This window comes from Bufo gargarizans, chromosome 6 (assembly GCF_014858855.1).
Source record: "Bufo gargarizans isolate SCDJY-AF-19 chromosome 6, ASM1485885v1, whole genome shotgun sequence".
In the NCBI taxonomy this organism is placed as follows: domain Eukaryota; kingdom Metazoa; phylum Chordata; class Amphibia; order Anura; family Bufonidae; genus Bufo; species Bufo gargarizans.
The window spans coordinates 344,083,039-344,100,192 of NC_058085.1; the positions used below are offsets into that span (position 1 = coordinate 344,083,039).

A 17,154-nucleotide genomic window follows, 5' to 3' on the forward strand; every position below is an offset into this window, starting at 1 on the left:
GAAAAAATTTTATATCGTGCAAAGTTCATTTATTTCAGCAATGCAACTTAGGGTACTATAACACTTGCGGCAGAGCGATCCGGCAGGCAGTTTTCCTCCGCCGGAACTGTCGGATAAGGCTACTTTCACACTTGCGTTCAGAGCGGATCCGTCTGAGACTGATCCGCTCATATAATGCAAACGGTGGATCCGTTCAGAACGGATCCGTCTGAATTATATTGTAAAAAAAAATTTAAGTGTGAAAGTAGCCTCAGACGGATCCGTCCGGACTTTCATTGAAAGTCAATGGGGGATGGATCAGTTTGAAAATTGAGCCATAGTGTGTCATATTCAAACGGATCCGTCCCCATTGACTTACATTGTAAGTCTGGACGGATCCGCTTGCCTCCGCACGGCCAGGCGGACACCCAATCGCTGCAAGCAGCTTGCTGAGCGGAGCGGAGGCTGAACGCTGCCAGACTGATGCAGTCTGAGCGGATCCGCGTCCACTCAGAAAGCATTAGGGCTGGACGGATGCGTTCGGGGCCGCTTGTGAGCCCCTTCAAACGGAGCTCACAAGCGGACACCCGAACGCTAGTGTGAAAGGAGCCTAAGGCAATCTGCATGCAACCGGACAGCATTTGTAGACTGATCCGGGTGCGGATCCATCTCACAAATGCATTGCAATACCGGATCCGTCTGTCATATGGACAAACAGATTTGTTTTTATTTTTTTTATTCGGATCCGGCACTAATACATTCCTATGGGAAAAAAATGCCATATCCAGCATTCAGGCAAGTGTTTATTTTTTTGGGGCAGGAGATAAAACCATAGCATGCTGCGGTTTTATCTCCGTCCTGAACAGTCAAAAAGACTGAACTGAAGACGTCCCGATTAGTGTTGAGCAAACTTGTGTTTTACATTCGGTGTCTAAAGTTCGGGTTATCGAAGAATTGCGTTATGGATGTGGTAGCGGAATCCATAACGCGATTCTTCGATGAGCGAACTTGTGTTTTAAGTTCGGCATCTAAAGTTCAGGTTATCGAAGAATCGCGTTATGGATTCCGCTACCACGGTCCATAACGCAATTCTTCGATAACCCGAACTTTAGACGCCGAACCTAAAACACAAGTTCGCTCAACACTAATCATGATGCATCCTGAACAGATCTTCTCCATTCAGAATGCATTAGGATAAAACTGATCAGTTCTTTTCCGATATTGAGCCCCTAGGATGGAACTCAATACCGGAAAAGAAAAACGCTAGTGTGAAAAAACCCTTAAAAGGTGAAACTAACATATGAGAGAGACTCATTAGATGCAAAGTGAGATATTTCAAGCCTTTATTTGTTATAATTTGGATGATTATGGCTTACAGCTGATGAAACCCCAAAGTCACAATTTTGAGGTCCCCTTTGCTCAGGGGGTATGGATTAATTAGCTGACCAGAGTGCGACACTTAGAGCCTAGAATATTGAACCTTTTCACAATATTCTCATTTTAAGTTGCATTACTGAAATAAATAAACTTTTGCACGACCTTTAAAATTTTCATGTTTCACCTGTAAAAGTGCATTGTTAATGGACAAGCTGATACCGCAGCACAGCGACTGCAAAACAAGAGAGAGAGACCAGGAGTGTCCTTACATGTGCTATGGCGCTGTCTCTCTATGCGGGTGGTCTTAAGGCTATGGCGCTGTATGGGGATGCTCTCATGGCGCTCTATGGGGTGATCTTATGGCTCTTGGCGTGAGGTGACCTTATGGTGTTGGCACTGTATGGGGATGCTCTCATGGCACTGTATGGGGGTGATCTTATTGTGTCGTATTGGGGGTGCTCTCATGGAGCTGTCCCTCTATGGGGGTGCTCTTATGGCGCTGTCCCTCTATGGGGGTGCTCTTATGGCGCTGTCCCTCTATGGGGGTGCTCTTATGGCGCTGTCCCTCTATGGGGGTGCTCTTATGGCGCTGTCCCTCTATGGGGGTGCTCTTATGGCGCTGTCCCTCTATGGGGGTGCTCTTACGGCTATGGTGCTGGATCTCATGTAGCTGTGGTGGTATGGGGGGGGGGATCTTATGGCACTGCCGCTGTATGGGGGTGCTCTCATGGCTCTTGGCGTGACTTTATGGTGTTGGCACTGAATGGGGATGCTCTCATGGCATTGTATGGGGGTGATCTTAAAGCTCTTGGCGTGGGGTGACCTTATGGTGTCATTGTATTGGGGGTGCTCTCATGGCGCTCTACGGGGGTGCTCTCATGGCGCTCTGCGACAACCTCTAGAAGACAGTATTTCAGGCGTTACATACAATGTCTGACCTCACACATTGTCTGTAAGATACACAATGCATTATTTATACGCCCCTGTTCACACTTGAGCTTCGGGATTCAGTCAGGATTTCAGATATAACACAGATTCCTCAGAACGTGGACCCGTCAGTCCTGCCCTATGGACACAGCCTGCAGGCATCTGATACACTGTATCCCCGGCTGCACGTGCTGATAAAGGGACCCTGGGGGGATGTCACTGGTAACTGCCCCGCTGGCACTGACTGGGGGAGTAATGTGCCAGAGCCATAGGGGGCGCTGTGCTGGCACATGGTGGGGGTCGCCCTTATTCTGGACGGCAGAAGGTACGTGCACCTACAGCGCACACATGTCAACACAAGCAGCCTGCCGCGGTACCTGCTCCGCGCCCTCCTCACAGGGGGGCTTCATGTCGCCTCCGCTCCCCGTGAGGTCAGTGTCGCCCTCCATCCCGTCCGCAGCCGCCCGTCACCATCCAAGACGCGTCCTCCGCCGCACACAGGCTGTCACCAGAAACTTCCAGACCACCGGGTACCAATAACCGGAAGTAGCCCAGTCCTAACCCCGCCCACCACACGCATCGAAGATCAGGACTGGAAGACCAGACAGTCCTCCCGATACCATAGAGAGCAGAGGGACGGTGTTCTGCCAGATCTCTATACCCGCACAGGAATCAGCTGGAGGAAGGTGTGCGCTGCGCAAGCGCACATCCACCGGCTTAGCAAAGAATCATTGCGGCGCCGCGCGTCCGCACTTAGGGGTATAGAGATTTTGCAGCGCAAAATGTTGCATCAGATCTCCCTACCCCTGAGTGCGCAGGCGACTGGTGACCTCGGTATCCAGCACTCAGCTCTGCGGTAAGGATGATTTGTGGGCGCCTGCGCTCTTAGGGGTAGGGAGATCTGATGCAACATTTTGCGCCGCAAAATCTCTATACCCCTAAGTGCGCACGCGCGGCACTGCAATAATTCCAGCTGATTCCTGTGCGGCCAAGTCACTTCCGGTATAGACTTTTCGCAAGGTATAGCTCGCCGTTACCACAGAGAGGAGGGGATACGCAAGAGCACAACTCTGTTGGTAGATTTGTGTTGTTCGCGTGCAGGCTACGACAAAATGGCGCCTGATCTGGAGACTTATTATAAAATAAGAAGTATCCTTGTTTGCCGACCGGAAGTATAGTTTTAGGTCAATGTTGCTATGGTACCGTAGAAACTTCAGACGCTCCCTGGAGACTAGACAGCTGTGAGGACACACGGGGCTAATCTGCAGGGAGACAGCCATGCCCATGAGTGTATGAGCAGGGATTAATTCATACATCTGGTCAGCACAGGGGAGGAGGACAATGCCTAAAGGACGGCTGTGCAATCCTCCAACTGAAAAGGAGGGGATCTGGGTAAGAAGAATCCTATGGGGATCACAGTATAACCTGAATAATTAATACAGGCAACTGAAATCCTCTGTGCTGCTGTTTGTCTAGATATGTGTGTATATGGGAAAGCCGACCCAGATGTTTTAATGTTGCAGAACTTGCCAGATTAAGATAAGATACAGGATAGATAGTTAGATACAGGATAGATAGATACCGTAGATAGATAAATAGATAGACAGACACAGCACCCCTCCACCCGGAAAGGAGAGGTGCTGATATTGGTGTCACCCAGCTTTTCCGGGTGGAGAGGAGCTGATATTGGTGTCACCCAGCTTTTCCGGGTGGAGAGGTGCTGATATTGGTGTCACCCAGCTTTTCCAGGTGGAGGGGTGCTGATATTGGTGTCACCCAGCTTTTCCGGGTGGAGGGGTGCTGATATTGGTGTCACCCAGCTTTTCCGAGTGGAGGGGTGCTGATATTAGTGTCACCCAGCTTTTCCAGGTGCAGAGGTGCTGATATTAGTGTCACCCAGCTTTTCCGGGTGGAGGGGTGCTGATATTAGTGTCACCCAGCTTTTCCGGGTGGAGGGGTGCTGATATTAGTGTCACCCAGCTTTTCCAGGTGGAGGGGTGCTGATATTGGGTGTCACCCAGCTTTTCCAGGTGGAGGGGTGCTGATATTGGTGTCACCCAGCTTTTCCGAGTGGAGGGGTGCTGATATTAGTGTCACCCAGCTTTTCCAGGTGGAGAGGTGCTGATATTGGGTGTCACCCAGCTTTTCCGGGTGGAGGGGTGCTGATATTAGTGTCACCCAGCTTTTCCAGGTGGAGAGGTGCTGATATTGGTGTCACCCAGCTTTTCCGGGTGGAGGGGTGCTGATATTGGTGTCACCCAGCTTTTCCGAGTGGAGGGGTGCTGATATTAGTGTCACCCAGCTTTTCCAGGTGGAGAGGTGCTGATATTGGGTGTCACCCAGCTTTTCCGGGTGGAGGGGTGCTGATATTAGTGTCACCCAGCTTTTCCGGGTGGAGAGGTGCTGATATTGGTGTCACCCAGCTTTTCCGGGTGGATGGGTGCTGATATTGGTGTCACCCAGCTTTTCCGAGTGGAGGGGTGCTGATATTGGTGTCACCCAGCTTTTCCAGGTGGAGAGGTGCTGATATTGGGTGTCACCCAGCTTTTCCAGGTGGAGGGGTGCTGATATTAGTGTCACCCAGCTTTTCCGGGTGGAGAGGTGCTGATATTGGTGTCACCCAGCTTTTCCGGGTGGATGGGTGCTGATATTGGTGTCACCCAGCTTTTCCGAGTGGAGGGGTGCTGATATTAGTGTCACCCAGCTTTTCCAGGTGGAGGGGTGCTGATATTAGTGTCACCCAGCTTTTCCAGGTGGAGAGGTGCTGATATTGGTGTCACCCAGCTTTTCCAGGTGGAGAGGTGCTGATATTGGTGTCACCCAGCTTTTCCAGGTGGAGAGGTGCTGATATTGGGTGTCACCCAGCTTTTCCGGGTGGAGGGGTGCTGATATTAGTGTCACCCAGCTTTTCCGGGTGGAGAGGTGCTGATATTGGTGTCACCCAGCTTTTCCGGGTGGATGGGTGCTGATATTGGTGTCACCCAGCTTTTCCGAGTGGAGGGGTGCTGATATTAGTGTCACCCAGCTTTTCCAGGTGGAGAGGTGCTGATATTGGTGTCACCCAGCTTTTCCAGGTGGAGAGGTGCTGATATTGGTGTCACCCAGCTTTTCCAGGTGGAGAGGTGCTGATATTGGGTGTCACCCAGCTTTTCCGGGTGGAGGGGTGCTGATATTAGTGTCACCCAGCTTTTCCGGGTGGAGAGGTGCTGATATTGGTGTCACCCAGCTTTTCCGGGTGGATGGGTGCTGATATTGGTGTCACCCAGCTTTTCCGAGTGGAGGGGTGCTGATATTAGTGTCACCCAGCTTTTCCAGGTGGAGAGGTGCTGATATTGGTGTCACCCAGCTTTTCCAGGTGGAGAGGTGCTGATATTGGTGTCACCCAGCTTTTCCAGGTGGAGAGGTGCTGATATTGGTGTCACCCAGCTTTTCCAGGTGGAGAGGTGCTGATATTGGTGTCACCCAGCTTTTCCAGGTGGAGAGGTGCTGATATTGGTGTCACCCAGCTTTTCCAGGTGGAGAGGTGCTGATATTGGTGTCACCCAGCTTTTCCAGGTGGAGAGGTGCTGATATTGGGTGTCACCCAGCTTTTCCGGGTGGAGAGGTGCTGATATTGGTGTCACCCAGCTTTTCCAGGTGGAGAGGTGCTGATATTGGTGTCACCCAGCTTTTCCGGGTGGAGGGGTGCTGTCTACGTCTGTGTACTGGTTTCCATCAGTGCTGGATCCACTGATATTAGTGACTTATAATGGGGTACACTGGGTTCTGTCATTTTGATAGGAAGAACACCACTGCTTGCAGTCAGTGAAAGGAGTCTATGACACAGATGTGAACACAGTCTTATATTTTCTGGAGATCAATCAGAATCTATAAACCGCTCTTCTGTATGTTGTATTTCTGTAGTTCCCCCACATTGATGTCAATAATAAACTGCCGATGAGCAGCACCGAGGAGACGCTTCACCGGGCGAGAACAGCTCCGTGGAGAGAGGCCAGACTGCCCCTTCTGTGCAGCACCCGTGACAGGGTAATCTACGTATCTATCTATCTATCCTGTGTCTGTCTATTTATCTATCTATCTACGTATCTATCCTGTGTCTGTCTATTTATCTATCTATCTACGTATCTATCTATCCTGTGTCTGTCTACGTATCTATCCTGTGTCTGTCTATTTATCTATCTATCTACGTATCTATCCTGTGTCTGTCTATTTATCTATCTATCTACGTATCTATCTATCCTGTGTCTGTCTACGTATCTATCCTGTGTCTGTCTATTTATCTATCTATCTACGTATCTATCTATCCTGTGTCTGTCTATTTAGTGTCTATTTATCTATCTACGTATCTATCCTGTGTCTGTCTATTTATCTATCTATCTACGGTATCTATCTATCCTGTATCTATCTATCTAATGTCACTATAAAGATGATTTTTCTTTCCTAATCTTTTGACGTTTGTTCTTATTTTTAATTAATAATTGCTCAGTCGTGTTTATCAATCTACACATAAAGTGGAGTAACTTTGTTAATACATAATGTTACTTACTTTGTACCAAATATTATTTTCAGAGTTTTATTCACAAGTCTGAAAGCTCCAGAGCTGAAATCTCAGCTGAGTTACCAGTCGCCCCTCCAGGTTAGGGTACTTTCACACTAGCGTTTTTCTTTTCCGGTGCTGAGTTCCGTCCTAGGGACTCAAATCCGGAAAAGAACTGATCAGTTTTATCCCCATGCATTGTGAATTGAGAGCAATCCGTTCAGGATGCCTTCAGTTCAGTCGTTTTGACTGATCAGGCAAAAGAGAAAACCGTAGCATGCTACGATTTTGTCTCCGGCGAAAAAAACTGAAGACATGTCTGATTGCCGGATCGGGCATTTTTTCTATAGGAATGTATTAGTGCCGTATACGGCCTTCCGGTCTGCGCATGTGCAGACTGAAAAAAAGTTGAAAAAAGTAAATGCCGGATCCGTTTTGCCGGATGACACCGGAAAGACGAATCCAACATTTCAATGCATTTTTAAGACTGATCATGATCCTGATCAGTCTTACTAATGCCATCAGTTGGCATACGTTTTGCCTGATCCGGCCGGAAGATCCGGCGACGGAACTGCCTGCCGGATCTCTCTGCCGCAAGTGTTGACACAGATTTGTGAACCTAGAGCCCGCACAGAGGAAGGAGGGGCATAGAGTCCCTTAGGTTCACTATTATTGCCCGATCCTGCACCCCCCCCCCTGCGGGCGGAGGATGGGGGGGGGGGGGGCTAGGGAGCAGACCTTAGCTACGTTCTATGTATTATCATCTTCAGTGTCCGGGGATGGAGTGAGCCCTTTACTAAATGGATTTCATTACAGAATGAACTGCAGAATGGCTTCCCTTTCTCTGCACATGACAACAGGAATCTGACACAGGGGGCCGGAGAATACCTGGATTCTGTAAGTATATACAGGCAAGCCGTTAACAGCTGCAGTTACCCATCCATGCTCCAGGGCGGCACTAGATGTTCTGAGGGAGAGAGTCACGGCGCCGAGTCTTCGCGTCTTTTTGGCTTCCAAAACTCTATAACAAAAAATAATGAACATGGAAACCCAGCCTCAAAGACATCACCAGGCAGGGCCATTAACTAAGACTACATTCACACAGCACTGGAAAAAGGCCACGCCGTGGCAGTTTTTTTTTTTTTTTTAACAGCCCTTACCAGTTCTTTTCAGAACAATTGCAGTCTATGGGGCTATTCACATGGCCGATTTTTTTTTTTTTATAGCCAGTGAATCGCAGCCATCAAAAAATAGGACATATACTATTTTTGGTCATTTTGACGGCCAGACGGACCCCATTGAAATCATTTGGTCACCCATTTGCGGAAGGCACACAGGAGGCTTCCGTTTCTTGCGGCATCACTGAAAAAACATCCATTTATAACGGACAGTTTATCCGTTTTTAACAGACTTTTTTTTTTTCTACTTCGCTGTTGTGTGACTGTACCCTAAGGTTAACATCCGTTAAAAACAGATAAACTGATAAACTATCAACGGATGTCAAAAACAGTCCCTTTCAATTGTATGGAGGCTGTTGGTAAGTGAAAACGGACAATATAGAAAATGTATATATTTTTTACGTCCGTTATTCACAGGCCGTCGAAAAAACTGCTGTGTGAATAATCCCATAGACTACCATTGTTCATAAAATACATGTGTGATGGCTGTTAAAAAAAATAAATAAATCAGTCACATGCCCATTTTTCGTGTGAATGGGTTTCAGCATTTTTATTGTTTTCATCCGCGACTTCTGTGTCCTGAAGGCTCAGGTAAGCGATTAATACTGCACAGAACATTTTAATTTCATCAGTACAAATTATCAAACATTCCTACTTACATGTTTCTAAGGGCTCATGCACACAATCGTTGTTGTTTTGCGGTCCGTTTTTACGGATCCTTTGTTCCGTATCTGAGTTTTATTTTTTTTCGTTCCGTTATTCCACAAAACATATTCGTATGGGATCCGTTTTTTGCGGATAGGAAACAGTAACTTATCAATCACCAAACACATGAGCAATATGGGCTGGGCATAGCATTTCTACAGTATGGATCCGCAAAATACAGATGTGTTCCGTGTGCGTTCTGTATTTTTTGCGGACCCATTGACTTGAATGGGGCCTTAGACCGTGATTTGCAGACAATAATAGGACATGTACTACTTTTTTGCGGAACGGAATGCAGGCGGAGTACCTTCCGTTGTTTTTGCGGACCCATTGAAGTAAACGGTTCCGCATACGGTCCACAAAAAAAAAACGGAACGGAAGCGGAAAGAAAATTTGTTTGTGTGCATGAGCCCTAAGAAAGATGCTAAATGTTTAACTTTTCTGTAGAAAGAACTTGGTGGCTTGTAAAGTCCTGTGATTACAGCAGCCTCAGCACTGATTCAAGCAGGCAGTCTCTACCATGAGGGTTGTACCAACCAAGGACTGGAGGGGGGGGGGGAGATTCTTTATTCCGTTACACTGGACAGAGACGTTAATATTTATGCCGGTAAACACTTCTGTCTTCAATACTTCAGGGTCTCGGACGAAAAAAAACTCCAGTTGAAAGAAGACAGCACAGTTCTCGAAACTTTAACCTTTCATGCCACGACCAACCGCCTCGAGTGACAAGTTACTGGGACGGTTTTACAAATCACCAAACTTCTTACAGCGGAGGGCAAGACACAGAGAGGCCATTCTGTAGAAGATATCCCAAACACCACCATGAGAGGTCCGCTTACATGAGGGACGTCCCCGAGAACCGTTTTATGTGGTTTGCAGATTATCGCAGTGTTTAGTGATGAGGCCTAAAAGGAGATCAAGGATGTGATATACAATACAACCGCTATAGGATATAGATATCATTACTGGGAAATAAACTATAGAAGCGTCATGCTTTCCTGCTCTTTACTTTCCTCTGTGACCTGGACTCTAAGAACCAGAGAGCAGATAGAAATGTTTAGCAGACCTGGGGCAGCCTTGTTCTACATGGTTGCAGTGAAAAACTACTTCCCCTAATGAAACCACCCAGAGCGTCGCCCACCACCCATAACCTTTCACTTCCCAGTAACCGGCCCACAACAATCAGCTGGCCACGGTGGTAGATTCATTGGGGACAGTGGTGTTCCAGTTGAGACATCTTTCATTACTATTCTTCATACAGCAGCACCCTATTCATTCCACTGCCCCACCAGCGGGTAGTCACTATAGGGCTCACAGCTTGGGGCACATATGGCAGCAATATTTAGGCACTCATTATTAGTGACCACCCCGTCACATTTAGGCACATCCTGTACATCTTCTGCATCACTAATAATTTACTCTTAACCCTGGGTTCACACCTAAGCGTTCCTCAAACGCGCGTTTTTGTCGCGCGTTTTTATGCGCGTTTTTTGTAATAGTAAACGCGCGTTTGACGCGCGTTTGTGTCATTGACTGCAGTGTCCTATGGCCACAAACGCGCGTCAAAACGCCCCAAAGAAGCTCAAGTACTTGTTTGAGCGTCGGGCGTTTTACAGCGCGTTCGTACGCGCTGTAAAACGCCCAGGTGTGAACCCTTCCCATAGGGAAGCATTGGTTTTCATGTCTTAAGCGTTTTACAGCGCGTTTGAACGCGCTGTAAAACGCTCAGGTGTGAACCCAGGGTTAAAGAGTGGTTTCACACCACTCCATATTGCCTCCTTTGCTGGCTGGATTCACTTTTTCATCACATTATACACTGCTCGTGTCCAAGGGTTATGGCCGCCGCTGCATTGCGGATAGGAGGAGTCAGGGAGCTGCTGCGAATGTGTGCTTAACTCGTTCCCACAGTCCTGGCCACCAGAGAGGCCGGTGCTTTTTCCTATAGTGTGCGAGCACAACCACCGCTGCTGGATTACAGGGTGGTTGTAACTATGGAAACGAGCATAATGTGATGGAGAAATGAATGAAGCCAACAAAGGAGACAATATGGAGAATCACAATACATTAGTAAGTGCCTTGTATTTACTTTCTCTACATGATAAATACCATCTGCTGAAGTGAGAGACAACCCCTTAAAACATGGTGTCTGAGCTGCAGGGAGCAGGTTATAGAGCAGGAGGAGCTGAGCAGATTGACGTATAGTTCTCACTGTTTACCACCGGGCCGCCCGCCCACTGACGTCACGACTTGTATCAACTAGAGTGGGTGCAGCTAAGCTCTGTTCACTTGAATAGAGCTTAGCCCCGCCCAGGCCAGTGATACTAGTCGTGACGTCACCGGGCCTGCGGTAAACAGCGAGAAGGCCGCGGCACTGCTGGAGCGCCGCTGCCTTCTCAAACAGCTGATCGGCGGGGGTCCCGGGTGTCAGACCCCCGCCGATCAGAAGCTGATGATCTATCCAGAGGATAGATCATCAGTTAAATGAAGGTGCAGAACCCCTTTAAGGTCAATGATGAACCTTTTAAACAGGCCTTGAGACATGACCTGGATTTGCTGAGAGCTCATTTGCATACCCCCTTCCCAGAATTCCAGGAGGAGCACTGTCTGGTCTGGTCTATAAGACTCCACACGCTGTTCAGGCGCTCTTCATAAGGAGATATAGTGCCCCCAAATCCTTAGGTTAGGAAGCACGGTGACTCAGTGGTTAGCACTGGTGCCTTGCAGCGCTGGGGTCCTAGGTTTGCGTTCGACCGAGGGCACATCTGCATGGAGTTTGTATGGGTTTCCTCCCACACTCCAAAGACACATTGATAGGGCTTAGATTGTGAGCCCCATTGTGGACAGCACGATGATAATGTCTGTAAAGCGCTGTGGAATATGTAAGACAGTGATAACTACATATTATATAAGTGCAGTGAACGAAGACATGAGATTTCACTAAAGTGTTTGACAAATTTATTAAGTGGAATCAAACATTTCATAATTTTCTTAATTGTTCAGTCACAAAGAACCAACTGTACAAAATTAGGAATTTTAAAAGCAAAAAAAAAAAAGTACCAAAAATATTTTAGGAACTGAAAACAAATGAAATAATATTTTCAGATGCCCCGAGAAGATGAGTCCATAAAGCATTGCAAGGGATCCGTTTTAGATTTGCCGACACTGGCCCGTCTTCTCATCTGGATCGTCGGTATTATATTAGCCGGATCACTGCTAAATTAAAGATTTTCTATCCAGAAGCCGGGTCGGCTGGAGTCTGAGGACACTTAAAATTGATTTCCAGCTTAAGCTTTATGGACTTCCATTTGATAACCGTAAAACCATCAGGTGCTCTACACCACGAGCCCTGCAAGTGCTAGTCACTGACCGATACATTACTGTGCAGAATTAAAAGCTAACGGGACCTACTACCATCGGCGGCTGGAGCGCATGGGTCTTGGGGCACATCCAGTGCATTGTGAAGGTTCGGGATAAACTGGGGTCTCTGGTATTTCATTGATGTGCATAGTTTCTTTATCTCACATAGGAGGACACGGCCTCTGCCCACCTGTCAGCATAGTGACTGCTTGGTGGTTCCTGACACTAGACGTGGTCTGTACTGAGGTCAATTTGGATTCTAGCTAATGTTACTCTGTGGTACGGGAAGGTTCTCGTGTAGATACTTCATGCTTCCTTGTTCAGAGAAGTCCGACACCACGTGATTCTCGCCCCGCAGCAACCACTTGGTGGTAAGAAGTCCCTCTATACCCACTGGCCCCCGGGCATGGATCCTAGCTGTGCTGATGCCAACTTCTGCTCCTATGACAGTAGAAAAACATTAATATGGAGTCAGTAATTTTGTCCAACATGGTGCCTATCTGTGGAGGGAAGCTTTTTTTTACATAGTACTTACCCCCCCTCAATGTGGCCGTCCCCACTGCATTGTCGGATACCTGTTCTGCCCAGATATTGGCACATTTCCTGTTAGGCTACTTAGACTATAATGCAGCCAAATAGGAAAAGAAGCTGCTGTATCCGTTTGGGACCCTGACGGAAAAGCCCACAGCATGCAACAGGGCGAGCGAGGCAGGATAAGTACTAAGTAAAAGAGTAACCTCCATAGGTTCGCACCATGCCCGGAGTAAGGCCTCCTTCACACGAGCGTGTCCTGATAAGGTCCGGATGCGTTGCGGCAAACCCGCGCAAGTAGGTACCCAATTGCACGACCGTCTCCTAGCAACCGTGCGTGAAAATCGCACCGCATCCACACTTGCTTGCGATTTTCATGCAGCCCCATTCAGATCTATGGGGCTTGCATTGCGTGAAAAACGCACAAAATAGAACTTGCTACGATTTTCACGCAACACACAAGTGATGCGTGAAAATCACCGCTCATGTGCACAGCCCCATAGAAATGAATGGGTCCGGATTCAGTTCGGGTGCAATGCGTTCAACCCGCGCGGGAAAACTCGCCCCTGTGAAAGAGGCCTAACTCTTTAACAAAACCATTGACTTGAACATTCTCTATGCGGCAATTAAAAAACATTCAAATAAAATTCCTGCCGGCAATAAATGGCATAATAGGCTTGGTACTTCTAGAGTTAGGGGCACATTTATTAAGACCGGCATTTTAGATGCGAGTCTTAATAAGCCCTATACCAGGCAGGCAGTGGATCCACCAGAGTTATGAAGAGGTCCAGGCCTCTACATAACTTTGGCAGATCCACTGCTGTTTCTAAATGTAAGACAACTTACTAACAGTCTTACATTTAGGCCACTTGCACACAACTGGGCTGTGTGCACTGCTCCCTGTCCCTGCGCTTGGCAGACGCTCCCTCACTCAGCAGAGCTGGAGGATGCAGAGTTGAAGCAGCGCAGACCAGCGAAGGGAGATCTGCCGTCTGCTCAGTGTATAAATGAAAGCAACATGTGGTAAGAGGACCCCTTTGTGCTGCAGAAGATTAACCCTTTAGGGGGAGGGCTCTGGTTACTGACACTTTTGGGGGCTATTGTTACTGGCTAGTGAGGGCAGTGGCGGCCATCTTAACTGAATAGTGAAATTGCAGTTTTATGCAGACTGGTTGCTAAGGGCTGAATCTTATTAAATATGGGGTAGGTCAGTCTAATAGTAACTGATTCTGGAATATCATGTTATTAGTAACTACATATATGAAAATTTAAATAAGGGTCTAAATGTGACAGTTATCCTTTAATGCCTTGGACAAGCTATCCAACTATCTGTTTCCTTAGGAATTCTTTTTTTTTTGGGGGGGTGGGGGGTATAAACTGCTAGTGGTGCTCGGTCAATGATCACACAACCAAGGTGGCGCCCCCTATATTTTGGGTTCTGTAGCAGGGTATGTCAGGAATATGGATTAATATTTACTGTTAGCCATGTCCTCACACCCACCATTTGCTGAAAGGTGGCAGAGGAAATCAAGCTTCAAAGCTGCAGCCAGATAGCAGAAAACTCCTAGCAGGCCACATTTGATTACATTTCACACCTCCAGTCAGACAGCACGGATCCTGCAGAAAAAAACCCCCAGCAGGAGGTATCAGCCCTTGCCAGGATCAATGATACCTCCCAGACATTTTGACACCTACATTTAATAAGTAATTATGAAATCTCCCAGCCATCGCAGGCGCAAACCGGATACATATTTGTGTCCCGTTGGCCACGATGAACGTGCCCATGGTTTTTGTTTGAGAATGGGATGCCAGGGAAGGGAGATATCCATATCTCCCCAAATAAACCAACTAATGGTACCATGTTTGGACGCTAGTTGTAGCTGGAACCCAGGCGGATCAATTGAGCCCGGAACCATCTTCCTGCAACATTCTTATCTGGGGCTATGAGCCCTAAGGGGTTTTATGGGTCATTTGCTGCCAGCACCAGAGTAGGAGGGGTGGACCCTACCCATAGGCGTGGTATTCGTCACAGGGTATATGAGGTGGTGGTGGTGTACGTGGCCATCAATGGCAAATAAGCTTGAGCGAATCAAGCTTCGGATTATAGATCCGAAGTTGATTCATTCAGAAACTTTGTTTTTAACGCTGTTTCCTTATAGCATTCAAATGTATTGGCTCAACGTAGGCAAAGTTAGTATTGGCCGAAGTCGCGCGAGATTTCGATATTCCCATCAGCTTTTAAAATAAATAAATATTTCAAAACAGGAATCCCAAGTCGGCTTTGATGCTGGCTGTTACCTGGGTCCCAAAGCAGACTTAGGATTCCCATTTTAAAATGTTTTTTTTTTAAAGACGCAGATAGGAATAAAAGTCATTTACCGAAGTCGCGCGCTATAAGAATTTTGCCTACGCTGAGCCAATACATTTTTAAAATGCTTTACGGAGACAGCATTAAAAACTAAGTTTTTGAACGAATCGACTTTGGATCTATGATCCGAAGTTCGATTCGCTGAAGCCTAATGGCAAACAATAGTGTTCAGTGATGAAACAGGTTCAGCCATAGTATTAGTGAAGGTTGCATCAGAGTTGGCAGGAGGGAAGGCTGGAGAGCGCCTACTACCATCATGAATGATAGAGGTCTGGAGCACCATGGCCAAACATATGCCAACCTTCTGTATGTCCAGGACATCTGGGAACAAGTATCCAGCAGCTCCATCACCAGATCTCCCCCGCCCTCGAGGTGGTCTGGATTGGATTGGACCTGGACTGGACAAATCTCCCTGTCTGAACCATGGGTCCAAGTGGAAAGAGCTTGGAATGACCACAATAGAATCTCCAGCATCTGTCTGACCACTACCATATAAGAGGGGCAGCCTGTATCTCAGCAAGGGGAGATCTCCCTCCCCCCCCAGTATTAATGTGACCCTGCCTCCACAAACGCTGCTGAAAACCCAAAATAAAAAAAAGAGGGCACCACCTTGGTTATGTGATCATTGACCGAGCACCATTAGGACTATTTTCCAGGTGTTCTTTCATTTCCCGATAGTGTACAACTGAATGCCAGGGCCGTCTGCTCCCTGTTCTATAGATGGCTTGGCGCAGGCAGGCACTATGGTGTCAACGCTCGCTTCCAACACCTCAGGCCAGAAAAGGCCTCTAGAGATTAACTACTCTGATGGGGGAATGGGGCTAGGTAACAATCATTTCATTCCTTTCAGAGGCTTGGAGGATTTTAACTACCCATTTAAGGGGGTCTTCAGGATATAACAATGATCTATCCTTAGGACAGGTCATCAATATTTGATCGTGGGGGGGGGAGGGGGGGGCAGACACTCCGTCAATCCTGTTGATCAGCCCTTTTAGCTCCAGAAGTCGGCACCAGAACTACACAGCTCCATCCATTCTGTAGTGGATGGAGCTGGTTACCATTCACTTCAATGGAAGCAGTGCTGACACCAGACCTAAACAGCTGACTGGTGGTGCTACTGGGCGTCAGACCCCTGCCAGACACTGATGACCTATCCGAGGGAGAGATCATTATCCATTGAAAAATCCTGGAGAACCCATTTAAATTGGATTCACAGTAAATACTGTATTTTTCGCCCCATAAGACACACTTTTCCCCCCAAAATGGGGGAAAAATGTTCCTGCATCTTATGGGGCAAATACTAATGAGCGCTTACATTATGGAAGCGCTCATTAGTACCGGAGGACTAGGAAGCGGTGAAGGTTCTGTACTCACCGCTTCCTGGTCCTCAGCTGTCGGCTGTGCTGTGGCTGCGCACAGCGTGAGGGCGCTCTGTGACCTCACTCTGTGCGTGTCGGGTCGCAGCACAGCCGTGGCAGGAAGATGAAGACAGAGCGCTGGTGGTGAGGAGCGGCAGCGCCCAGAGCAGAGAGGTAAGTGGATTTTTTATTTTATGCGCTCTGTGGTATGGGGGCTGATATGAGACAATGACTACGTAATAGTTGAATGATAATTTCACAATAAATCTGACGATTTAAACCTACCAAGTCCAAATCGGTAACCGTCTGAAAATCTAGTGCTGGAGTTCCAGAATACGCAGGCACTGTCCACGTGCTGAAGGAAAAATTCGGCCGTCGCTTCTGTAAAGTGGAGAGATATAGATCATCGCGTCTTGAATCGCATCAGGCCAACACGCGTTTAACTTGTGAAAGGGAGGAAGGCTCACCGTTCTCAGTGACGATCACATCCGTGTGAGAGCTGCCATATTTGTGGATATGTGCAATCGCGTCTTCCACGCTGTCCACCACTTCAATGCAACACTCCAGATCTCCATATTCCGTTCGCAGAGATTTTACTTCAGAGGGGCTGAACGTCAAGTAGGAGGCAAACTTTGGACCGGCGTGGATTTTCACCTGCACGTAGTAATAGTCTATTTTTAGTTCCATTATTATATTAAAAAAAAAAGATTGAAGGGTCTGTCCAGTGGAGCAAAAGTTTTTGGAAAGGGCTCAGACTGGGTAAAAAAACTAAAATGTAAGAACTGGGACTAATGTCTCTGATCCCCCATCATGCCTACTCTGGCACTTACCGGGGAC

General features: G+C 47.6%; 3 protein-coding genes across 4 annotated transcripts in view; 1 reads left to right on the top strand and 2 right to left on the bottom strand.

Moving 5' to 3' along the window:
* EDRF1 (erythroid differentiation regulatory factor 1) overlaps positions 1-2,830 on the bottom strand; it is a 96,038-nt gene extending 93,208 nt beyond the window's left edge. Inside the window, exon 1 of the mRNA XM_044296441.1 lies at positions 2,661-2,830. Coding sequence (XP_044152376.1) covers positions 2,661-2,732 — 72 coding nt within the window. The 5' untranslated portion in view covers positions 2,733-2,830. The remainder of the gene's footprint in view (positions 1-2,660) is intronic.
* Positions 2,831-3,347: 517 nt separating this feature from the next.
* On the top strand, positions 3,348-9,692 carry TEX36 (testis expressed 36). The gene is made up of 4 exons (XM_044299810.1): positions 3,348-3,675; positions 6,187-6,309; positions 7,637-7,717; positions 9,339-9,692. Exons 1-4 carry the CDS (start codon positions 3,625-3,627, stop codon positions 9,597-9,599), a joined length of 516 nt encoding a protein of 171 aa, XP_044155745.1. The 5' UTR covers positions 3,348-3,624; the 3' UTR covers positions 9,600-9,692.
* Positions 9,693-11,641: 1,949 nt separating this feature from the next.
* ALDH18A1 (aldehyde dehydrogenase 18 family member A1) overlaps positions 11,642-17,154 on the bottom strand; it is a 30,626-nt gene continuing 25,113 nt past the window's right edge. For both annotated transcript variants that reach the window (XM_044298331.1, XM_044298330.1), the window contains exons 16-18: positions 16,785-16,971; positions 16,603-16,698; positions 11,642-12,501 (exon numbers count right to left, since the gene is read on the bottom strand). In XM_044298331.1, coding sequence (XP_044154266.1) covers positions 12,320-12,501; positions 16,603-16,698; positions 16,785-16,971 — 465 coding nt within the window. In that variant the 3' untranslated portion in view covers positions 11,642-12,319. The remainder of the gene's footprint in view (positions 12,502-16,602; positions 16,699-16,784; positions 16,972-17,154) is intronic.